General features: G+C 41.8%; 1 protein-coding gene across 2 annotated transcripts in view; it reads right to left on the bottom strand.

The window, feature by feature from the left end:
- The window catches only part of mcf2a (MCF.2 cell line derived transforming sequence a), a 27811-nt gene extending 2842 nt beyond the window's left edge, over nt 1-24969 (bottom strand). Inside the window, exons 1-27 of one of the 2 annotated variants that reach the window (XM_026144925.2) lie at nt 24145-24969; nt 18833-18901; nt 18639-18753; nt 18168-18258; nt 16289-16408; nt 15788-15904; nt 15284-15433; nt 15064-15179; nt 14769-14883; nt 14543-14662; nt 14083-14274; nt 13808-13999; nt 13463-13634; nt 12311-12387; nt 12053-12138; nt 11842-11908; nt 11535-11650; nt 11164-11233; nt 10968-11060; nt 10632-10724; nt 10024-10149; nt 9685-9906; nt 2637-2729; nt 2271-2349; nt 1944-2007; nt 613-713; nt 72-184 (exon numbers count right to left, since the gene is read on the bottom strand). In XM_026144925.2, coding sequence (XP_026000710.1) covers nt 72-184; nt 613-713; nt 1944-2007; nt 2271-2349; nt 2637-2729; nt 9685-9906; nt 10024-10149; nt 10632-10724; nt 10968-11060; nt 11164-11233; nt 11535-11650; nt 11842-11908; nt 12053-12138; nt 12311-12387; nt 13463-13634; nt 13808-13999; nt 14083-14274; nt 14543-14662; nt 14769-14883; nt 15064-15179; nt 15284-15433; nt 15788-15904; nt 16289-16408; nt 18168-18258; nt 18639-18753; nt 18833-18901; nt 24145-24259 — 3084 coding nt within the window. In that variant the 5' untranslated portion in view covers nt 24260-24969. Of the gene's footprint in view, nt 1-71; nt 185-612; nt 714-1943; nt 2008-2270; nt 2350-2636; nt 2730-9684; nt 9907-10023; nt 10150-10631; nt 10725-10967; nt 11061-11163; nt 11234-11534; nt 11651-11841; nt 11909-12052; nt 12139-12310; nt 12388-13462; nt 13635-13807; nt 14000-14082; nt 14275-14542; nt 14663-14768; nt 14884-15063; nt 15180-15283; nt 15434-15787; nt 15905-16288; nt 16409-17575; nt 17964-18167; nt 18259-18638; nt 18754-18832; nt 18902-24144 lie in introns of those variants that run through there. The other variant, XM_026144935.2, reaches the window with a different exon arrangement.

Raw genomic sequence — 24969 nt, 5'->3', positions numbered from 1 at the left:
ATAATAGAGGTTACAAAAAAAGCTGGGAGAATTTTAGTTTATACAGTATCTGTAGTTGCATTTGGTCTCACCAGTTGCACCAAAACCTCCTCCTCTGTGTCAGATGGATGGAAGGGGTCGCGACCTCCAGGCCACTCCTCCAGACCCTCGCAGATGTCTACGGAGTGAGGAGCTCCTGGCCAGCCTGGGACACATACATGACTTTTTTCTGTTAAAGGCATCAGCAAGCACATTCTTCCAAATACCACATCTTAAAAGGCACCACGTAGATACTTAGTAACTATGTCGACATCACAATGACCCCTTTGTCACTTACTGGGAAATTAATAAGAAGGTGGAATCAAAAGCTAATCTCAGTAGATGGACCTTTTTCCCTTGTAATCCTCGATGTACTTGTTTCTTCAGATCAAAGTACACCTGAACTGCTGAGGGGGGAAAAGTCAAATATCTATATTAGTTTACGATTTTGAAGAAAATCAGCAACAGCGGCACAACAGTGTGCAATGCAGGTATAGTTTGCAAGATTCCCTTTATTTTATTTTTTTTTGTGATTTAGTTACTAAGTATCTACTTGATTATAACATAAATGCGCAGCGATGAGATTTTACTCACTCCTACGGTTGTGCTGGTGTTTCGGGGAGTGGGGCTGGGGGTCTGGACTGCTCCTCCCAGACTCTGTCTCCTCTGAACTCACTGATGCCCTCTGCTGTTTGCTGGGAAAATAACACAAAACAACATGAGACCAAATAGTGCACAGAGTCAGAAACACTCAGGACAGGCATTATCCTCAACCATGCACTGGGGTCAGACTATGACTTCTACAGTAATAACACATGGGAAGTGTAAATGCTGCCCCAGGTGAGTCTGTTAAGAACAACTCTTTCCTGTTGTTTCTCATACACCAATGGCCTCTTAGGCACCAGCCATACAACACAGAGCACAGCAGCCATTTGCAAGCCTCTTTGTAAAGGGTGGGAAGTAGTACTTACAGACCACTGGCACAAGGAAAGATCTGGTCTCGATTTATTAAGATCCAAATGTAGAGATTTAACAACTTTATTATTGGATGCTGAATAAGACGTTTTCAGCAAAGCAAATTTCCCGGATGCTTGATCAGATCTCAAAAAACGAGGCCCATCTCAAGAAGCGGCTGTCATGAAGAAATTAAAAAATGGAATGAAACTTAAACTCTTCTTCTGTTTGTCCTTACAATTACATGCAAAATAGAAAATCTGAGGTGCAAGAAATAAGATTGTGTTAGAAACTGTATTAGAAAGCTATGATGGAACTGCTGAGACGCTGGCAGGAGTATTTGGGGATCAATTATGGACTGGAATGAGGCTTATAAAAGTGGGTGTAGCTGGCGATCAGTTTGCAAACACAGCAGCCCAGGGTTTTTAATCCTTAAGGCGGGCCACATGGGTCATGCCAGGGTGAATCAAGCCAGGCTGGGCCAAGCTGTTTACCACTGAGCGTTAACAGCAGGTCAGTGGCGCTGTGGGTAGTGGCAGGGACGTGGCCGGGGGCGTTGCCGGGGGCTTCGGGGACGGGGGCTCCGGGACCGCAGGCACAGAAACACGTCAGCTGACAGCGATACAAAGTCCAGCCCCGGCAGACAGCCCCTGGGAACCCCTCTGGACGGCCGCATGCCCCTGCAGGTAGGGGACGGGAGGAGTGGGGATAGGCAACTAGACAGCAGTGAACACAGTCGGGCATGTGCCCATTTTCATACACCGCCACACACAGCCTCCTACCAGGGCCGTGTGAAATGTCTCATTCACTCAAGCTCTATCACATGTGAAAACTCAGCAAATGCAAATGTTTTAGCACTGACTACATATGGGCGTGTTTTGCATAGGTTTGTGTGTTTGTGCAACTACAGCCTACAGTCATGCACTTACAACAGTGTAAATAACCGTCTATAGTCAGCTGTAGGCACTGACCTCTCAGAGAGTGGTGGAGAAAGTGGCATATGGTCAACGATGTGGCCGTGTTGATATGCTTCATCTGTGAGGAAAAGGTACTATATTATAGACATATAAGGAGAGATGAGCCAAGTCTGTAAGTTGACTATTAACTCAATTTCTTTCTTTTAAGAAAAGCGCAGGGTGAAGAAACTGAGCATAAAGGCTAACCCACCAACTGTGGAACTTTGAATCTGAACTCTTGCTCTCTGAGTGCTGTGAGAGTCAGTTCAAAGCTCTGACGGTTAAAGGGAACCTTTATGCTGAGAATTCTTTTTCCCATATTAACTTAAGTTGCTCTCAGACCTCTAAGCATCTTCTGCTGGTTAGTCAGGATTCTACGGAGCTCATTGAGCCAGGCCATCTTCACCTCCACTGTAGGAGCCTGAAGAAAAACACAAACAATAAACAAGAAGAGTCATTTGGATTTTAAAAAATCTGAACGTGTTTTTCTCCAGCTACGTTACCATTTCTTCTTTATTTGTAATTAATATGTGCAACAATATGATGACTTTAAATAGATATTTTAAATAAATAATAATATATCTTTTTTTTTGTTTGAATAACATCCCCAAACCATATATATCTTGCTAACTGGGAATGAATACGAGCAAAACCAACAGATTTTGCATTACAGCTTTAATTTAAATGTTTTTAAAAATGCTGCCTTACCTGAACCACATACACTTCCTCCCTGCCACTGTACCAGATCTCAAACTTCTTCACATCTCCCTTGACATTTTCTGTGATCCCCACAGCAGTCATCTGCCAAGAGACATACACTGTTTACACCGAAGCTGGGACTGGCAGGGCAAACAGCACATCATACATCAGTGTTACATCATGTTAACACATCTGTCCCGTCGCAACACAAGCATTTGCGGTCACACGCACACCTCCGCTGTGTGACTTCTTCCTTCCCACACCCTCAATAATAAATCAAGAGCTGCAGCTGTTAGTGTGACACCAACTGTGACAACTTCAACAAATCTACACACAATAAAAGAAGTGTTACAGGAACACACACATGTTGTGTGAGCAGCACATGTGCTAGGAGCTCACGATAAAGACAGTAGTATTAACTCAGCATCTTCAGATCTATTTCATCACTTTTTATTAAAACAAAAGAACAGATTAGATGTCATGGACAGACCATTTGTATCCAAAGTATTGTGATTTTTTTTAAACTATAGGTTGGCTTTGTTTCAAATTATTTTCTTCTATTTTCATCCTTAGATTTCTGGAATTCCTCAATTGTAATTTAAAAATCTATAAACTCGGAGTTCCGGTGAATATGGTAGGCTAGAAGACGTGCTTTCACTGTGCTCCCGCTCCCACCTGTACTTATCACAGTGTAATGCGCACTACTGTCTATATTTTTACCTAAACTAGTGACTGAGAGCTTTGGGAATACTCAGCAGTCCTAAATACGCTTTTTGGAAGTTAAATAATGTCGAAGCAGACGAAGATACAATCTCGAAAGACCACGGCCGTCGTGATGAACAATGCTAGCCAAACTGACATGCTAGTAGCAATGGGCGACCAGCCCTCGCCCCCGGTGGACACCGCAACTCTCGTCCGTGAGGTGACCGATAGCATCAGTGAGGTAATTGACCAAAAACTGTCTGCACTGTCGGGGACACTGGAGAAAATTTCGTCCTCGCTGGAAAACGTCTCCAAACGCGTCACGGAGGCAGAGCAGAGAATCTCAGATATGGAAGATGGGGTGACTGACCTCGCGGGGAGGCTGGCTGAAGCGGAGGGGAGGATTAAGGTTATGGCAAAAGGTTTGGACGACTTAGAGAACCGCAGCAGGCGCGACAATATTCGCATCATTAACCTGAAAGAAGGTGCGGAGGGTGAGAGCCCTACTCAGTTTTTAGAGGCTTGGCTGCCTGCCACACTCGGGCTGAGACACATCTCCGCGGGTAAAGCCCGCATTAAAGTTGACCGCGCACACCGGGGCCTCGGCCCGCGGGGTGCTCACCCCAGGCCGGTGATCATCAAGCTCCACAACTCCGGAGATAAACAGCGGATTATGGCTGCAGTGAAAGCGGCCCCCGAACTCCACCACGACGGGCAGCGGATCTTCATACATCAGGATTTCTCCTACGCGATCCGTGAGAAACGACGGGGATTTAATGCTTCTTGCCGTGCCTTAATCGACAAGGGCATCCGCTTTAGGATGCGCTATCCAGCGACGCTTGTGCTGACTTACAATGGCAATGAGCACAAGTTTGAATCGCCTAAAGATGCACAAAGTTTCATCAATGCGCTGGATTAATAGATGCTTGCCCCGTACAAACTGTGGCACTGCCGGACTTAACTGGGACCGTGTCATTAGACGCCTGAGTCCGCAGCGTTTAACGCAGTTTGAGGAGGCAGAGACGGTTTAACGGGGAAAATAGCCTAATTGTTTACTCAGTCTCTAATTTTGATTCACAACTGACAGTAACCCGATTCCATTCAGGTTTGGGGAGCGGGGGCGGGGTTTTGCTTTGTTTTTTTTTTTCTCTTTTTCTTGTCTTCTCTCTCCTTCTCTCCCGTGGAGTGAAACTTCTTTTGGCTGCACTGGGCTTGTGACACCACCCGGTGGGTGGCATTTTCATTTTTGTTTGTTTCTTGTTTGTCTGTTTTTAGTCCGTGATACCTTGACGTTTATCTTAATTCTGTTATTGTATGCAATTTGTTGTGTGGGTGAAGGTTCCTTTGCCATCTTTTTGTGATGGTTTTGTTCATGTCAGCACGGCCGGTTCAGGCCATGGGTTAAGTCTTTCACATGTCTTTTATTATGATGGCTCTTTCTGTTTGCCTTGGGTTGACGATTCTTGTCCAATGACAGATTACTTTTGCAATGAGTAACACTAAAATTATTACTCTTAATGTCAAGGGAATTAACCACGTCATTAAGAGGCGCAAGATAATTTCCTTACTCAAAAAAGATAGAGTGCAGATTGCATTACTGCAAGAGACTCACCTCACAGATTCCGAACACCTAAAACTCAAACGTGATTGGGTGGGACAAATTTATTATTCTTCCTTTAACTCTAAAAGTAGAGGCGTCGCAATATTGGTCCATAAAAATCTACCATTCACGCTACATACTATTGTAAGGGATACGGACGGACGATTTATTTTGATTACTGGGCTTCTATATGGGGAATTAATTCTATTGGGAAGTGTTTATGCACCAAATACTTTTGATAGGTCGTTCTATTCAAATTTTCTGGCAAAAACCTCCCCTGTGTGTCCGAACCACGTAATAATTGGTGGGGATTTTAACTGTGGCTTGAATCCTGAAACTGATTATAATCCACCAAAATCTCAACCATCTTCAAAAATGGCAAAGGCTACAACGGACCTCTGTTCAGATCTTGGTCTCTTTGATGCTTGGAGAGTTTGTAATCCACATGTGAAGGACTTCACATTTTTCTCACGCCCCCATTTTTCCTTTTCCAGAATTGACTACATGTTTGTTTCTGGATCTGTCCTTGACAGAACTCGGGGCTGTTTGATCCGCACATGTGCGCTTTCGGACCACTCATCAGTTTCAATGGAGCTATCACAACCTTACTATGACCCTTCGTCTAGACATTGGCGGCTAAACCCAGCTCTCCTTAGTGACCCTAAATTTGTAAAGTATTTAGAAGATCAGTGGGAACTCTATCTTTCTACAAATGACTTACCGGGGGTTAGTGCTTCTACTCTATGGGAGGCGGGTAAGGCATTTCTCAGGGGCTCCGTTATCTCTTTTACCTCGGCAAAAAAGAAGAGCAACTTAGCCAAACAATTAGTGCTTGAACGCGATATCACTGACTTGGAGAGGGAGTTTAAGAAATCCTCGTCTATTTCTGTGCTTCGGAAGTTGGATGCAGCTAGATCGGCCCTGGACCAACTGTTAACTCAGAAAGCGGAAACTGCAATATTCTATGCGAAGCATAGATTATTTGAATCAGGCAACAAACCTGGACGCTTGCTCGCCCGACTTGCCCAAGGGAAACGGGGCTCTTATGCAATACCCTCTCTAAAAGATAAGGCAGGTGTCTTACAGTTTGAGGCTAAACTTATCAGCAAAATAATGAAAGAGTTCTATCAAGACTTATATTCCCCTGAGTGTCAAAATACTGTAGACGCCAGGAAACTGTTTCTTGACACTGTTAACCTCCCTATACTGTCAGAGGAAAGTCGATTGGATCTTTGCAGCCCTATCAGGGTGCAGGAGGTCTTGGATGCAATTAAATCCTTACAGAGCGGGAAGGCTCCGGGCCCTGATGGGTTTGGGCCAGAGTTTTATAAAAAAATGGCCAAACATGTGGCGGGTCCTTTGTTGGGAATGTATACAGAATCTCTTGAGAGGGGCGTGCTTCCACCCACCCTAAACCTTGCCCATATATCCCTGATCTTAAAGAAGGATAAACCCGCGGATCTGTGTACATCCTACAGACCTATAAGTCTACTTAGTGTGGATTGTAAGATTCTGTCCAAAATTTTATCCAGACGTTTGGAGGAGGTTCTGCCGGTTCTGATAAAGCCTGACCAGACGGGATTCGTCAAGAATAGATACTCCCGCTCCAATGTCCACCGACTCATAAATGTTGCGCAGTTCTCTCAGAACACCAATTATAGGGCTCTTGCGATCTCTCTGGATGCTGAGAAAGCATTTGATCGGGTGGAGTGGGAATATCTATTTGATGTTTTGGACAGGTTTGGTTTGGGATCTGAATTTGTCAAGTGGGTCAAACTGCTGTATGGGGCCCCAGCTGCAAGGGTCTTGGTTAATGGCTCGGTCTCGGATGTCTTCCCACTGGGTAGGGGAACGCGGCAAGGATGCCCCCTCTCTCCCCTGTTGTTTGCACTTGCTTTGGAGCCACTGGCAGAGGCTATAAGAACTGATCCTGAGATCTGTGGGGTGACCTTGTCGAATACTGAATACAGGATTTCCCTTTATGCAGATGACGTGTTGCTCTTTCTCACTAAGCCAGAAACTTCTATTCCTGCACTGACACATATCATCAACCAATTTGGCCTCTTCTCAGGGTATAAGATAAATTATGATAAATCTGAAGCTTTGCCACTGGGTGACGGGGGGAGGTGGGACGCTCCTCCTAATTTCCCTTTCAGGTGGTCGACCACGGGTTTCACATATTTAGGTATCAGGGTGTCCGCAGACACAGCGGAGTTGTACAAGTTGAACTTCAAGCCGATTGTGGCCTCAATCAAGAATGACCTCAATAGGTGGTTTGACCTCCCCCTGTCTTGGACGGGTAGAATAAGTTTAATCAAGATGAATGTGCTACCCAGAATATTATACCCCATTCAAATGTTGCCTCTCAGGATCAACAGAAAAACATTCATAGAGATTGAGGGATGTCTTTCTAAATTCATATGGCGTGGGAAGAAATCTAGACTAAAGATACAGATTTTACAACTGCCCACGGATGAGGGGGGTCAGGCACTGCCTAACTTTTTATATTACTACTGGGCTTGCCATGCACAAATAATCTCAGGGTGGTTACATTCCTTCCTTCACCGGGGCGAACCATCGGTAGATGCCTGGTGCTGTGACCCTCTCTCACCTCTTAGTCTCTTATCCACTGACCTGGCGGACCTCCCTCTTGGTGTCAGAACTAATTCCGTCTTGATGCCCACTTTAAAGGTTTGGCGTGATATTACTGCCCACGTCGGAAGAAGAGGTTTCTCTAGTGCACTGCAGCCTCTAACTAGGAATAAAGCTTTCCCCCCGGGTATTGGCGTTAATATATTTGATGATTGGTATTCCAAAGGTATAAGATTTATTTGTGATCTGTTCGAAAGGGGTAGTTTTATGGCCTTTAATCAAGTTCAAGTTAAGTATAATTTACCACAGAAACACTTCTTTGGATTCCTGCAAGTAAGGCATTATGTGAACTCCCTTAAATTTCCAGCCAATCAACCAGTTTTGAACCCTGTTGAAAGCTTTCTTCTCAAAGTTAACGAGGAAATGACTACAAAAAAGAAATTTATTTCTCTTTGTTATGGGAAATTGTTGTCTTTGAACTTTATAACCACTGATAAGGCCAGGGTTCGGTGGGAAACCGACCTCGAAGCTCAGGTTGGTGCGGAAGCATGGTCCAAAACTTTCAGATCTGCCATGAAATTGTTTCCCTGTAACAGACTAAAGGAAAGCCAGTACAGAATCTTACATAGACTACAGCGTACGCCGGAGTTCCTAAATAAAATTCACCCTCAGATTTCTGCTCTTTGTGTGAAGTGCAATACGGCTGTAGGGACCTATTACCACTGCATATGGCAATGTCCTTTAATTACTAGATTTTGGAAGAATATTGCTATAGAGCTTTGCTCTATTTTCCACCGAACGATCCCACTGAACCCTATGCTGTTCGTTCTGGGTCTATCTATAGAAGGGCTCTCTCTGTCTTCTGTACAGATGCTTTTGTTAAGTAAACTTTTACATTTGGCGAGGCGATGTGTACTGTTTCAATGGATTCAGAGACGGCCTCCTACTGTTACACAGTGGTACAGAGAACTGCTCAGGGTGCTGCCGATGGAGCGCCTCAGTGCCATCATAAAGGGCAATTGTAATGCATTCTGTAGCATATGGCAGCCTCTGCTTGATCACCTACCTCATGACCTTACTGTGCTATTACATAAAGGGGACTCGCAGTTTGTTTTTAAACACACTGATTAATGTCTGTGTTTTCCCCCCCTTTTTTTTTTTTTTAATTTATTGTTTCCCTTGACTTCGAATGTGAAACGCTTTACATATTTTGTCCCAGGCGTGTGTACTGGTAACTCATATACCTGCATTTGCTTTGGTTTTTTTTGTTTTTTTTTTGGTTTTTTTTTGTGCTTGGCTGTGCTGACTTGTTGCTGTTCGTGTTGTTCTGACAAAATCAATAAATCATCGTTTCAAAAAAAAAAAAAAAAAAAAAAAAAAAATCTATAAACTCATATAAATTTTGCCTTCTGTGCACCATGTATTGCATGTTGTGGACACTATAGTGCATACATATTTAAACATAACAAATGTATAAACTAAGAAAACATACCATTTTAAGACAATACTATCTTATTTTGAATTTGATGGCAGTAAAGTGTCACAAAAAAGTTGGGAGAGGACAGCCAAAGTCTGTAAAAACAACAAAAATAAACAGCTGAAATAACTAAACAAGTTCCATGGCAACTGGTCAGCATCATGACTGGTGATTAAAAAAAGTGCATCTTAGAGAAGCAGAGGTTTTCAGCAGTAAAGGAATGCAAATATTCACCATACTGTAAAACCTGAATCTACAAATCATGGAACAAGTTTTCATTTCATTTAAAATCATAAAAAGTTTGAATATCTGATCATCTACAGTTCATAATACCATTGAAAGGTTCAGGGAATCTGGAAAAATCTCTCCTGAGATCCAGATAAGGCCAAAAATCAATATAAGATGTGTGCGATCTTTAGGCCCTGTGTTAAAAACAGGCATGACTCAGTCAAGGAAATAACTGTATGTTAACACAGTTCACTATGGCATCCACACACTGAAGGTTAGAGCTCTGGAAAACTGTTGTGTTGTCAGATTAATTGAAATTTGAAATTTTCTCATGACCCCTGCGGTGAACCAAAATGTTCTAATTTCTACTCATCAAACCATAAGAAAGCACTGATTTTCCTTAAAAAGAAGTGGCCACTCTTCCAGAAAACTACTGCATTGCTTAAAATTAGACAAACCTTGAGACAATGCTTGAAGCTGTATGAAGGGGTCTTGTCACAGCCATCTCCATGCTCCTCCCTTCGCTTGCATAAAAGTAGAGCTCTCTCGTACAAGAAGAGGTGCCGCTGCATTGGCTTGAAACGAGCCATCTCCTTCATGCGAGTGGGGCCCTTTTTATGGCTGATCCACACACTGAAGGATCCCTGCATCAGCACACGGCCCAGCTCACAAATATCACCCTGTGTATAGTAGAGGGGAGGGGATGTATGCATAAACCTTTGTTGCAAATATATTTTGGCTATTTATAATGTAGCAATTCATAGATTGTCACTCTTATCAGTCAAAATGTACTTCACCTCATATCCTGTGATTGCAATCTGGTGCATGGAGTCATTGACTGATTTGAGAAGGTCCAGCATGGCTGCTAGTGCCCCCTGGAGTTCAGAGGTGCCCTCACAGTCTGTGCTATATTTTATCAGCTCCTGAAAATACAGAAACACAGCACATGTAGGTAAATACACACACAAAAGAAAATGCATGCAAACTTACACACAAACATGGCACAAAGCTGTGCATTTGGATGGTAAAGACTGTAAGTGTTGTTGGACCTGAGCCTATTCAGCAGATTCTGTACTAAGAGTTAACGAACGCCAGCAAATTGGCACATTTGCTACAGCAGGTATTTTCAATGATATCTTTTTATTAATTATAATGAGTGCATTTAAGATGCTGTTTGCTGTATTTGCATGCTAGGATATATGAAGTGCACATTTAAAATAATCCCACATGACAGCTCTGTGTGAGCTTGTATAAAGCAAGTGTGCTGGACCATCTGAAGAACATATTTAAGGCCAGTGTTGTGGAAATAAAAGTATCCCACCTCACATGCAGATTGACTTCTAAATACATTTGAATCATATATTGACTTTCTATACATTTGCATAATATGGTTTAGCTTTCTAACCTTCAGCAGCAGCTGGTATTTTGTTAGGCGCTGGATAGGTTTCAACAGATAGGAATCCAGGCCCAGTTTGTGCTCCAGCTTTTTTTGACACTCCTTCAAAAGGAAGATAAAAAAAACATCAATCAGTGCAATGTTGCCAGTGACACATCATAGCATTTCAATTCTTACTACAATTTAAAACACATTTATTCTGAACTGGTGGTATTAAAATTGTTTCAAACGGCAGTGGTCTATGTTGTATGCTTGTGTGAACTAATAAATGAAGTGGGCACTTAAAGTAATCTTTTACATTGTGTCAAAACAGTTTAAGAATTTCTTGATGTAAAGTCAACTAACCAAAAAGAAGCCGCAATCTGAGAATTGTCTCCACAGTGCCTCTGAGCGTAGTTTATTCTGACAGTAGCTTTCGTACATTTGGAAGCTTTCTTTCTGAAGGGACAGGAAAAAAGGAACATGTCTTAAAATATGTCTGTAAATTATGTACAAATGATCAACATATAAAAAAGAAGCTGCAAAAACCCCATCATCTCACCCGCTCCAGAAAACACGCTCCCACAGCTTCAGGAGCCTCCAGGCATCCTTCCAGGTCCTGAAGGAAAACTCTGAATTCCCATAAAAGTCCAAAAGATCAAAAAATAGATGTCAAAAGCCAAAGAAAGCGGTCTAAGAACAACCATTCTACAAATTACCCTTTATACAATAACTGAAACATGAGCTCGCAGCTCACACTGCAGTAAGCACTATAGTTAAAAACAGCCTTTTACAACAGAATTATTGTGTCCCAGCATATTTGACTTGTAAATTGAACAAATATATGTCTAGATCTCATTAATCATTATTATTTGTCTTTATTTTTTCATGTTTTATCAAGTCTAAATGGGATATGAGTCCTTAATCATTCACCTGCTGTGAAAATTGTAAATCTCTGGCATGTTTCCAAAGAGAATGTCTCTCTTACTGCGAAGTATTGGGGGCAGGACCCCCGACAGAGCTGGGTTGTCCATTTCAGCCCTGTAACCCTGCATTATTTAGAGGAACATGACAGAAGAAATATATGGTTTATGAAAACAGCATTACTTATTAATCACAAAGAATCATTTGACTCAATCTGAATTCAAACGATCGTAAACATACAGTGCACACATTTAGTAGTATTTAACAAGGAGAATCTCATATTTACTTTAAATTAAAAGAAACTATGATTTCTTACCAGTAACACTGACAGCAGCTCTTCCACATAGATTCTTTCAGTTTCTATGAGTTCCCTCATTACATGACTGTGACACAAACATATACAAGCATGCAAAAGTAGAAAGAGATAGAGGACATCATTAGCACTGAACAAAGAGAATAGCTAAGTAAACAGCATCAAGAGCAGTACTGATGACAGACAGATGGGTGGACGGATGCTTCCTCCTCACCGCTTCAAGAGATCTGGGCTGTCGTCTCCATCCAGACTGTACGACACACAGCTCCGGCTCTCCTGGTAGTCGTGCATCACCTCTATCTGAACACACCACAGATGGACAGCACTGACTCTTCCATTTGGGTTTAGACAAAATTTTAATGCACTTAACAATTTATTGGGCCAAATAAGAAAAGTTACGTAATGAAATGACGAAGTTTGGAGATGGCGTGAAAATGGAAGTAAATAAGCACAACTTTTATTTGTTACGTACTTTTCGAGAGTTGGGGACCTTTCTCGATGCTCTTTTCCCAGGCAGAGAAAGATCGAATGTGAACTTCAATCCATCACCTATGAAAGCAAGATCAGCAACAACTCATCAAGAGTGGGATTCAAAAACAGTTTATTACCGAAGAGATGACTAATTAAAGCATCAACACTAAATAATACACAAGTGATTTGTGATCCACAGATTTATAATCATAATTTGCATTATGATAAGTTGTTTTCTGTAAAGGTGTGATACCAAAGCAGCATGTACAGGTTTAAAGCAGGCCTGTGAGTGTATTTGTGATCCCAGCTGAATCCCTCCACAACAGTCGAAGCTCAGCTGAGCGTTATCATCAGTTATGTGGGTATACGCATGTGTGAGGACGAAATATATATTTGAACCAGATAAAATGAATCAGATCAGATCTAACCCTCTTTTTCATTTATCTCTTTTCATACAGAGATAAAGGTGTACCGAGTATCTAAGAAGCCTCTAAGGGGCTCATAACCACTGCCGCTCTTTCTCTCATTAGTATGGTTTCCTGCTATGCAGAAAAAAACATTAAAGACATGAATGGAGAATAATCTTTTTACAGTTGCACATTCTTAAAAAACACAAACACAGACACCAGATAACACATACTATGTCAGTTGGATATGCTGCATAATGTTAGCTTTGTGCAGCCTCCCGTGAGACATAGCAGGAGAAGAAAAGTTCTTCAATGTATATGAACCACATATGGTTGTATAGCAACCAACATGACTAATAGCTTAGTCAGGCATTTCCCAGTGGACCGATTATACCTGCGACCCCTGCCCTAGCTCATTTGTAACGGGGGTGTGCTAAACCTGACGGCCATTGAGGAAAACCTAGTTGCTAGACAGTGAATGTATCTGATAATGTTACATGTCATGTGTTCAATGAATCATGGTGCCTAAAAGAAAGAAACAAGAAGGAGAGCCAACAGTGTGAGCTTATACCATACGCTGCAAATCTGGGCGTTTAATTGAGGACAAGTGATACTTCATCCAGTGTGAGAAAAAAAAAGAAAAAAAGTCATCATTTGTGTTCATAAACGGGGTGACAAATTCTCTATTTCAATAACGATTCTTCTTTTGAAGTAAGCTGGTTTGTATCTGTGTGCCTGTGCTGTACCATGTTTTGGAGAGAAGAGCGGAGACTTGGATCGTGGTGTGTTTTCAGGCCTGGGGGCCACCAGTTGGACCGGTCGTACGTGTTTATCAGCCAGCTTCCTTAGACAAGCCTGTCGATTCTGGATCATCTGCTGTACTGCTGCGTGCTTCTCAAACATTTTCCCAATCTGGGCCTACAGAGAGCCAAAAAGAAAGGGAGAGGGAGAGAGAAGAGATGTAAGGCAAAGGAGTTTTCATTTTAATGTAACAATCCAATAATGCGACTGCTTGAATTAGGTCGGAATTTCTCTCATTATACGTTTGGTTTTGTAACATTGTTTTCACATATTAGGGTCGGTTAGCTTACTTGAAAATGAGGTGTAATAACAGCCTCATATTCAGCGGTTACAATGTCAAGTCCTGAGCTCAGCATAGACGGAGCCCCTTCCAAGAGCTTCTCAATGTCCCTCAGAGCAGCCTGGGCCCCCTCCTTAGACTGAAACTTATCTACTAGCTGATTGGCCAGTAGATATGCCGCATCATCACACCAAGTCTGGGCCTGAAGACAAAGGGCGCATGCGTATCATACAAGAGATATGAGTGTGCTTGCATGTTCGTATATAAATGTGTATCTCTAAATACCTGCCCAAGACAAAGCAGCATCTGGTGTGTTTGCAGAAGACGAGTGTGTTTGGACTTGAGAGCAGCAGTGAGTGTATCACAGTAGTGACGAAGCTCATTGCAGCGTTGCATGATGAGAGCCATGGCATAGTGGTGACCAGCTGATAGCTGGTGTCCATGAAGGATGATTATCTGGGCCCGAGCTGTCACCTCCTGATCAACAGGGAATCACACCAAGGAAGGAGTCAGTTTTATTGGACGTACTATAAAAACTGAAAGATTCTGGCAACACTATACACATATACAGGTATATGCAAAAATATAGTACCTCCGGACATATTATACAGTTTAGTTATTTAAAGGAAATTTGAGTTAGAATTTGGTGCTGTAAATACACACTAAAATTACCTCATTTTAATTTAAATAGTAGCAGAGCAAAAAAAAAAAGCTTAATTTTAATTAATGTTGGAGAAACACTGACCTGTGCATTGGACTCTAGATTGTTCAGCCTTTTGAGGGCCTGTTCTGTTTCAGCCAGACTGTTCGCAGATATGCATAGTTCCCTCTCCTGAGCTGTGAGATGCTCTAGACATAACTCCATCTAAACAGAAAAGAAAAGACTAACTATAAAGCAGACCTCTGTTAGATTCCAGAGGCATTAGTCACAAAAACACAAACATAGACAGACAGGTAGATGACAACCTTACCTCCTGAAAGCTTTGCTCATATCTGAGCAACTGGAGATACTGATGGAGCTTTAGATGATGCTTCTCAAAAAAGCCGTCAAAGGCAGACTCCATGTCTCTGAGCTGGGCGAGAAGCCTAAAAACACGAAGTGCATTCCCTTTGATCTCATTTGCTTCTCCTATTAAAGCTACTGCTCAGTAAGCATTAGTTTTACACTTTGGCTAGAAGAAGGACGGTGTAGATTACAATTTTACTTTGAAATATACTTTTTTAAAACAGCTACAAGACAAAAACTGTTGCTTGAAGATAATTTACCTTTGCACAGTCTCCCAGTCCAGCTTCACGTCCCACTGGGAGTCATCCTCCTTCGCAGTGGTCTCCAGGCTGGAGAGAAGATGACGACCCTCCTTTGACACCGACCTGATTGCATCCTTCCAAAGGAGGAAAAGATTGTAGCACATAACACTAGATTAATGTCAAAGTTTTGATATTACTAAACGTATCTCAATGGAAAACATCAGTTTTCTGTACTTACTTTCAGTTTTCTGTACTTGTCCGTGTGCAACTCGAGGAGATACTCTATGGCTTTCGCCTCTTCAGGCAGCTCCGTCTCTGCCAGCTCAGTACCAAAGCCCTGTAGCATCTGTGCAATGTCTTTGACTGTTACAGCGAAACTTTCAATGGCCTGTATTGAGAAATGCAAACGCAAAAACAAAGCAATATGAGTGCATAGACAATTAATTACACTGTAGTATTCATTTGAGTAGGAAAAAAGAAGAATCTTTGACTCACTGTTCTTAATAGAGTTTTAACAGTAAAAAAGGGCCCTGATGTGACATATGCAAAGAAGCAAGACAGCACAGCCACATTAAGAGCATGCTGATGTCACTCTGGAGAGGTTTGAAAACTCAAGAATACTTTGGAAGATGACAGAATGTATATTGAATATCTGTAAAAATGTCAGCTCTGTCATAGAGGGAATGTAGAACGATAGATTTTTATTGTTTGACTGGACTGTGCTTTTGAATCTGGAGCTCACCGTCCGCAAAACAATCCAGTCACTGTGACAGTAGTCCAGAGTGCCTCCAAACTCTGACGTCAGCTGGTTCTCATCAATGTAGCGCAGCAGGTCTGTGACAGAACTCAGCATCACCACCTAAAGGTACAGACAGAAACTGAGACCTGACAGATGCTCACTTTATAACTCTTGTTTTAAAAGATATCACAGGTTGTTTTTGTAGATGAGAAAATGTCCAAATACGTCTGCCATACTGAAGATGGTATGATCAACTACTGACACATCTGTGTGGTCTGTAGCTTTCTGGCTAATGGGATTATTAGAACCATTTGGCATGCATAAGAGGTTGCTATAATTATTTAATAATAATTAGGTCAAAAGTTCATACTGAAATCAGTTCTCGGTTCTTGGTGGTGTTCACCAAAAAACATGTGACTTATGGAGCTCAAGGTTGTAATAAGAATGAGGTGTACCTCGTTTTGATGGGACACATGTTTGGTAACTGAGGAGGAGCTGCCTTACTGGCATTTTGAGCATGAAGTCCTCCTGGCTGAAGCGGAAGCCTATATCAGTAACAGTACGGTGGAAGAAGCTGGTAGGTCGGAGCACCAAGACCAGGTGGAGGTTCCCAGGAAAGGAAGCCTTGATGTGGATAAAAAAAATACAATAAAATAAAAAACAGGGGTTAGTGTATGATTGATGACGAGGCATATTTAGGAGGACTCAGTATAAATCTAAACTTTTGTAGCTAACCTCACTATGTTGGACAAAAACAAATATATGAGCTTTTTTCCAGCATCAACATAAAAACGAACGTATGCTTTATAAGCAGAGGAAGAAGGAGAGAAAGGGGTGAATGTTAATCAGTAATCGCTAGAGTGTGCCACTCAAGCAATTACTGTCAGACTGATGAATTCAAGGTTCAGTCAGTGAAGACTGCTATTTACAGGCCTCTGGATTTCATCATCAGGTTATCTGAGGTCATTGCGTGTAGGAATTTCTGCTCGGGATCTACATTTTACCTCAAATATAAGGGCTGCATTTCACCAGCATTCTAGTCAAGTCTAACTGAAGATGTGCTGAAAACCACAAGTAACTAAGGCGTATTGCATTCGAACCTAAAGGGCAAGCAAATAAAATAAATGCCTATTTTGGGGGCAGTTGGCAGTTCGTCTTCGGAAGGTTGCCGGTTCGAGCCCCCGGCTCCGACAGTCTCGGTCGTCGTGTCCTTAGGCAAGACACTTCACCCGTTGCCTACTGGTGGTGGTCAGAGGGCCCGGTGGCGCCAGTGCCCGGCAGCCTCGCCTCTGTCAGGGCAGCTGTGGCTACCATGTAGCTGCCATCACCAGTGTGTGTGAATGGGTGGATGACTGAATGTAGTGTAAAGCGCTTTGGGGTCCATAGGGACTAAGTAAAGCGCTATACAAATACAGGCCATTTATATCTTCAGGCATAGGCAAAGTACTTTACATCGTTTACATTATGTAGCTTCGAGTGGTGCAGGAGTCAACTCTGCAGCAGAGTTATTTATTTGTTTATTTTATATGCATGGGACATTTACTTGTCCCGAATCGACCTCTTACCCTCAGGATGCATGCACTACAAAAAGTCATCAGTCAAACTACACAGGGGATCGCTCAGGTATCACACACAACCGACCGCATGACTAAGCACAAAGCGCGTTCTGCACCGCAGTGCTACACTCGCCAGCACCCACAGCTGATGCCCCCGCTGCATTCGCCCTGCCCGCCTAGTAACTTCAACTTAACTCTTCACATGATGGATTAAAACAAACCAGCGGCTTATTACCGGGCTCCTCCGGATCTTCGGCATTCGTCGCCGGTAAAAGCAATCGGCCATGGTATTGGAAGCCATCTCGGCAAAGTATAAGTGCCCGCCCGATCACTGAAAATCTGTGCCAAGCTGAGGTATGCAGCTCCCTCCGGATGCCTGCCCACAGCCGCAGCACTGCTGCTGCCCGCTGCTGCCTCAGACAGCAGAGCGTGGCAGTACACTGCAACGTCTCCCCTCCCGCTCGTCTTCCTTATCCCTTCCTCTCCTCAGCATCCCGCGTCATCACTCAGTTTTTGCTTACTCACAGATTTGCAGCCCTATGCGACGGGACATTCGATACAGACCAGACCGGGGTCTTCTGCAAACTATGCACTACTCGCAAAAACATAAGAGAAAAATTAACAAATTACTATAATGAAAAAAATATTGCTTTAATAGTGCTATTCAGGTATTGTTCACGGTTTCAGTACCAGAGAGAGCAACTCCTAAATTAAATAGCAGCTTCTGGGCAACGTTGCAGCTTACAGGTGAAGATAAATAATGTATTTGTTCTGCACATCGATTAAGTTAGAAACAGTTTTTATGAAATAAAATATACGGAACTTACTGCTATCCTGGCAAGCGCCGTTTTGATAGATGCCCAAGTGTCCAGCCTTCGGTCTAAAATAATGATAAATTTGACTCCAGGTTGCCTCGTTCTGCAAGCAGTAATAGGCATTTGTATAAGTCTGTGCAATGATTGTGAATTTATTGTTTTAGAGCACACAGATACAAAATAAGCAAACATAAACAAGCACATATTTGGTACTGTAATTCCATATTATCCATATTATTCCATATTATCTAAAAATGTTTATACCAATCAAAATCATGTGTGAGGGAAAAGAAAGACCAATAATCTGATTTAAGCTTCCTTAATCTCTTGAAAGAATGAGGCTTAGAGGACACCAGAAAGGGCATTTGACCCTGAGATGATGAACGCTAAAGGCCAGTTCAGCTGTGCTCAGAATACAAGCAACTGAGGTTTTGGTGCACTGCAGTGAGTGAGAGAGTCATAAAAAAACGAGCAAGAACACACCGAGGGATGAGAGTGAGGTAGGTAAAAACTTTGGTTAGAGCTTCCTCTGGAATGTCACTGAAAGCTGAGCATTCTGGGAGAGTGATGATAACGCTGGAGTCTTCCCCACGGCCCCCTGGGAAGCACAAAAAGCAATGACTATCTTTCAAAGATACAAGATACATAACAGTAAGGAAATGATTAACAAAACTCACCTGACAGGTATGCTACCTGTTTCTCTATATAGCCTCCCACTTCCTTCATGCTCACAGGCACAGTCACCTCTGCAAGAAGGTCAGAAAAATCCAAGCTTTTAGGAAAGCAGTGCAAAAATATAAACAAGTAGTCACTTAAATGTAAAAAGCAAAAACAACAAAACAAAGCATGGATTTGTTTTGTGCTTTATCCTTAGAACACCCGTTTGGTATGTATCTAAATTAAAATTAAGTTAGTTGCATAATTTTTTGTTTTCCTGGATAATACTACAGTGGATTTTCAGTGGAAATCAACCCATGATTGAAGTGCAGACTTTTATTTTTAATTTTAAACAAAAATTTAATGTTAACTGTTAAGGGATTACAGCCATTTTTACACATAGTCTCCCATTTTCAGAGGCTCAGCCTGATTGGATGGTTAAGGATTGTTTTTAATACTGAAAATCTTTTGTAGCCTTTACTACAGCCACCTTCAGCTCCCGCTTGTTTGTGGGTCTTTTTATGTTCAGTGTTTTATTCTAATAACTGAAACGCTTGTTCTATTGGGTTGAGATCAGGTGACTGATTTGGTCAGTGTAGAATACTTTTTTTTTTCCATGAGCTGTTTCTCTCCTCCGTACTTTTCTCTTCTCATCACTGTGAGACAAAGTGTGCCGTATCATCTGTTCAAAGCTATTTTTGAATGAACTTGCAGACTTTTTTTTAGATGTTTTGTGCCAAAGTCTGATCTGAACTTCCTGTAACAAGTGGTTTGCACCTGGTTGTAAGCACTTTGTATTTTCATCCATGAAGGTGCCTCTTGATTGTACACTTTGACAAGGATACTCCTTACTCATCAAGAGTGTTCTTGACTTTGTTTGATTTTATGTAGTCATGTATTTTGAACATGGAAATAATTCTGTGATCATGCATTCATGGCTTTTTGGCCTCATATTTACAATTACCATGTAAAGCTGTAAAATACAAATTCAACACGCTGAATAAGGTTCAGATATTATTCCTGCTTCATTGTCATTTAAAAAAAAACAACAAGAAGAAGAAAATAGGTCTCATTTCACCATAAAACTGTCAGTCAAATTTCCAATTACCTTTTACTCTGAAAATGAAGGTCACAGTTAAACAGTTACTGCTATACTTTTGTTCAGCTCTTTGAATTCAAGCTGAAAGTCTGCACATCAATCACATCTGGGTTGTTTTATTTTAAATCTGCTGTGGTGGTGTGCAGAGGCCAACAAACTATGGGCCTAATCACATCAAAAAAAGTTAACTATGAGTTGCTGTTTATAAAGACAGTAACATAACACAATCACCTTTACATCAAGGAAGAAAAGAATGGCTCACTGAAACCTGACCAGCCTCTGTCTACTTGGAATTTTGCTGATGAATTATTAAACATCAGCATGTACAATCCATGGTCATGAACTTTCAGTAGCTGCCTCTGTGGTTAGATGTAAAGCCTGCATCTGAAGCCATCCTGTGAGGTGAAATTACAGCATCTGAAGTGATATTGGGGTACTTTTAAGTCTGCCTGCATATTTTATGCTCAGTGTTATTAGTGTTCTAGTCAGCCATATGTCCAGGAGGCAAACACACAGTCAATGAGTCATTGTTGTGTTGTGACTGCTAACATATGCTCACTTTTCTGTTACAGTACATCCAGTGGATCTAGTGGATGATCTCATTTATAGTGAAGCTTAATGGGGGGAAATAAGCAGCATCACCAAATAAAGCTTCCTGGCTTTCACTCCAATTATGACAAAACTGCATCCAGGAATATTACTCACATTATAAAAGGTGGTTATTTGTTAAAGCAATACTAAAGGTCACTGTGTGCTCATCTACAATGAACAGACATTAAAAATTAATTGAAGCTGCGAGAGAGAAAAATCCATCCAGAAAAAGATTAGAGAAGGCTAACCAAACAGAGGAAGAGTAAAGAAGGTGTTATTTTCCATGAGTCGACTGCAGTAACAGTGCCCGTCAGGCTGTCAGGGAGCAAGTAATGAGCTCTACTTCTACCTGCTGAATATTTGATGTGTTTCTGTAATAGAGAAGAGATAAGCCAAGCAGGCCCCTGCAGGACCAGTGATTGGACTGTGCACACGTAGATTCAGGATGAAATTACCGCCACACTGCAATAGTTATATAATGATCTTTATCTGATGCCACAACACACTCAGAAGGTTAGGACAGGTCTTAAATGAGTAGATCTTATATAATGTAAATTCATGATAAAGCACATTTTCCAACAGGTTAATGCAGCATATGTGGATATAAAACTGTGTGAGCAGGAAGAATGTAGAGGAGTGCATGATGCATTGGATTAAACCATGCAAATGTGTAAAAAGTTTAATGTAAGCAATTTTATTGTCACCCTAACATGTCCAGAGTACAAAAGTGTACACACTGCAGACTTCAGCTTTATTTGATCAAATGAGAGGTAGCCTGGGCTGCAAACTGCAGCGTGTTTAATAAACGTGCCAGTTTGTGGAAACACTGCACTCGCCCCCCCCCCCTCGCCCTCACCCTGCAAGATTACCAGCCTATCTCGTGACTGAAAGCACTTAAGAACACTGCCAAATAAAATGCCCTGTGGTCCTTCAATCAGTCCTTGTGCCTCACTGTACACCACTCAGGAAAATGTGGAAAATATAAAGCACTAATCATTGTGTACCATAACAACTATAACGAAATTTATAAATAGGTAAATCTTTGTGTACTTTACCAAAGTTATTCCTCTGAGGAAACACTGATTCTCTTTTATCTTGCGTCATGACCTTTCCAGGTGACATTAGGGTGAAAGTCAAATAACCTCTGTTTGCTCTTCTGTTCTTAGTCACAGAGAAGGAGGAATGTTTGCCAGTGTGCTGGGAAGCAGAGATTTGATACCGGTCAAGAGATCTAGACTCAGACCAATCCTCTGAGTCTGCTTGCTGAGCTGAAGGCAGAGGAGCTTATCTCTATTGTCCAAACAGATGAAATCAGTGTTGATTTCGTACCACTTCTATATAAAGCAGTCGCCGCCACTGTTCTTTTCCATTTATTAATCTTTTATAATAATGAATCGCATGCTTTTAAACAACGATTGCTGGAGGAAAATGTCACGAGTGAAAATAAATCTCTACAAAATGAGGAGTGCCTGCAGAGCACACCCTTCAATATAAGATAGCAGTATTAATATGTTGATAAAATGTCAAGTCCAATGCACTAAAGCTACTGAAGCTCTTTAAATGTGACTTTCAATTTAACACTTACTAAAATGTTCTGTAGAGAAAAGAAATGTACCACTGGTGATTTCATAATAAAGTCCAAAAAACTGTTCATATTGCCCAGTTTATTTACACAGAACAGCAATTCTTAGTAAAATATAAAAAGGCTGATTCAATGCAGAACGTGCATTCTCATGGATGATATTGTAGTCTGATATTACAGAGTCCCAAAACGTAGACACACGTAATCTCTTTCAGAGCAAGAAATCCCCTCTTAAAGATACAAACAGCTTCGCAGTACAGAGTGGCCTAGCCTCATACTGCTTTTAGGTCATGAGTTATTTCGCTAAATGAAGCTTTAAATGCTAAGGGGATTAGACTGGTGGGTGACTGCATTCTGATAGAAAAGGGTAGAAGAAAATTAAGTATTAAAGTATTCTACCCGCTGGGATACAAGCAATCTAGATTGGTTTTAAACCAGAAAGGTCTGAATTGCAGAACCTGCACAATCACAGAAAAAGGCTTCGGATTGGAAGTCCTGGTGCTTTTAATATTCACTTTGAGGATATGTGACCTGCACCAAATACTTTCAGTGATTTTGTTAGAATTTGTTATACTGTGACTGTATTTATTCTGAATATAAGAATATATATAACTGGATATATTTGCTAATGATGTGCTACATGCCATTTTACTTTGTAGTGTTCAGTCATGAGCTTCCCTTTCATATTTTATTAATCTGTGGTATCTAGAACACAGCTGCCTCTGACTCTGCAGGTATAAATGCCATAAAATTATAGATGTCTGCATGAAACTGAGTGGGAGAGACATTCCAAATTGAGGCACTTAAAGCAGCTCAAGTGTCAGTTGAAGCTGAACCTATAAAAGGGTGTTTGAGTGTCAGCTGAGATTAAAGCGACCCATCAGAAATGTCAGTCAATACTTAAGCACTAAAAGCTTCTAAACAGTCGATGGGAGAGAATTTTTCAGAAACAGAAATGTTATTATCATTGTATTCTCAGTTATAAAGTTTGGTGTCAAGAGTATGGTGGAAGATTGCAAGACAAAACTGCTTATGGAATGCTAGGGGTAAGCCTAATAAAGAAAAATGCACTTTAGCATGTATCATTAATGATAAATGCATGATTAGTTTTGTACAGCAATGTACAATAAGGAGATTATGACAATCCCAGAGAATAAAGTTTAAATGTCATCCAGGGGACAACCATTTTTGCTTGACTTAGACAGAACTTTTCCATGCTGTCTGTTATTTCCACAACCCACGGCAGACATAAGGAGACAAAGTTCCATCAATTAGGCAAAGAACTCTCGCCTCCCAAAATCCAGAAATAATCTCAGGATCCTCTGGAGAAAGGTGTTCCGGTCACAGCAGGTGCTATATATGTTCATTCCATCACCTTCTTTGTTCAGTTCACTTCTGTAAGGCAACTTCAAAATGATGATTGGCAAAAGCATTAGGGTTTGGAGATGTTATTACTATGTATTTAGTTTTTTATTATGTTCAACCTTTTCCTTTCCTCCACCAAGTGTAGTAATTAAAATTGGGTGACAACTGTAAACCATTCTGTAAACAGTAAACTAAGGGTCAACATCCAAGAAAAATTACAAGCTGCATTATGTAATTTATAAGAAATCTATTCGTGTTCTGTTTGATTTAGTTGACAGTAATGGTTTGTTTTTCGCTTCCTGCACTCCCCTACACTGATCCAAAATCCACAGTCCTCGCATATCGAGGTTACAAATCCTTACTATGGAAGAATATCCATCTGTGATGGCCTAAAATAGCCAACATAATCCCTGCAATAGCTCACTGTTGAGGCAGAGATACAGGAAATGGCACATCAATAATATTTCCTAACCCAAGAGAGTGCAGCTCTCCTGTTACCTCCCATCACGTTTCTCAGAAGTCACAAATGAACACTGTAAATCAAACCAAATGCACCCTCCTGCTACACTGTTCAGAAAGCACCAATTTGAAATGTAATAATAAGGAATTAGTTTTAGAGCAGATAGAGGATTACATTCAAAAGCCTGGTGGTTACCACAAGTCTAAAGTGGGTTGTCAGCATCACGTGTACTCACGCTGCAGAGTGCTCTCTAGCTGGGAGCCTGCCTGTAGAAGGCAGCGGTAGCTCTCCATCTCCTCCTTGGACTCTTTCCTCAGCTCTCTGTCCTCCTGCAGTGAGGCTGGGCCCATTCCCTTCGTCTCTGACACGAGATCAGCCAGAGGAGAACTGACGCTACTTTTGGGAGGTAGTGACAGTATCCCGGGCCTCACATCCTCTTCACAGCCCCATGGCTCTCCATAGCCATTTATTTAAACAAGGAAAGTTTTCCCACCTCCCTCCGCGGGTCCCAAGATCCAGATGGGACAATTCCCCGAGGCTGCCGCTGGCTGTTCCTGACCTTGAGCTGCATAGAGCGCCTCCACACTGAGCAGCACAGCTACGACAGGAGAACTGTCCACACAGGCAAACAAAACACTAGTATGTTGTCTCGTTGTCGCCCCGAGCGAGTGCAAGGTTTCCCCCTCCACCCTGCCCTGCTCTCAGCAGCAGTCAGCTACTTCAAAACAAACAGAGCTCCTCCATCTGGACACTGCTGCCTCCCTCTCCCCTCTGCACTCTCCCTCTCTCTGAACATTAATGCGTCAGCTCTGCATCGCAGGGCTCAAGAGTCCGGACCCGATATAGTGCCAACTCCCTCCCAACTTTTCTGCTCTCTCACACACACCAAGCCTTCAGCATGTCACTGACTAACAGTAGCCTGAAGTGTTAGGCTGCTTGGCTATCATGCTCATGTGCCTATTTCTCCAGTGTCACTATAATATAGATGCACAAACTGAGGAGAATAGCGCCATTGATAAAAAATTAAAATCTTCCACACCCTCAGCCAACAAGTTTGACC

The sequence above is a fragment of the Astatotilapia calliptera genome, chromosome 2, assembly GCF_964374335.1.
Source record: "Astatotilapia calliptera chromosome 2, fAstCal68.1, whole genome shotgun sequence".
Classification (NCBI taxonomy): domain Eukaryota; kingdom Metazoa; phylum Chordata; class Actinopteri; order Cichliformes; family Cichlidae; genus Astatotilapia; species Astatotilapia calliptera.
Note: the sequence above shows the minus strand (reverse complement) of the source record. Positions and strands in the feature narration are given on the sequence as shown.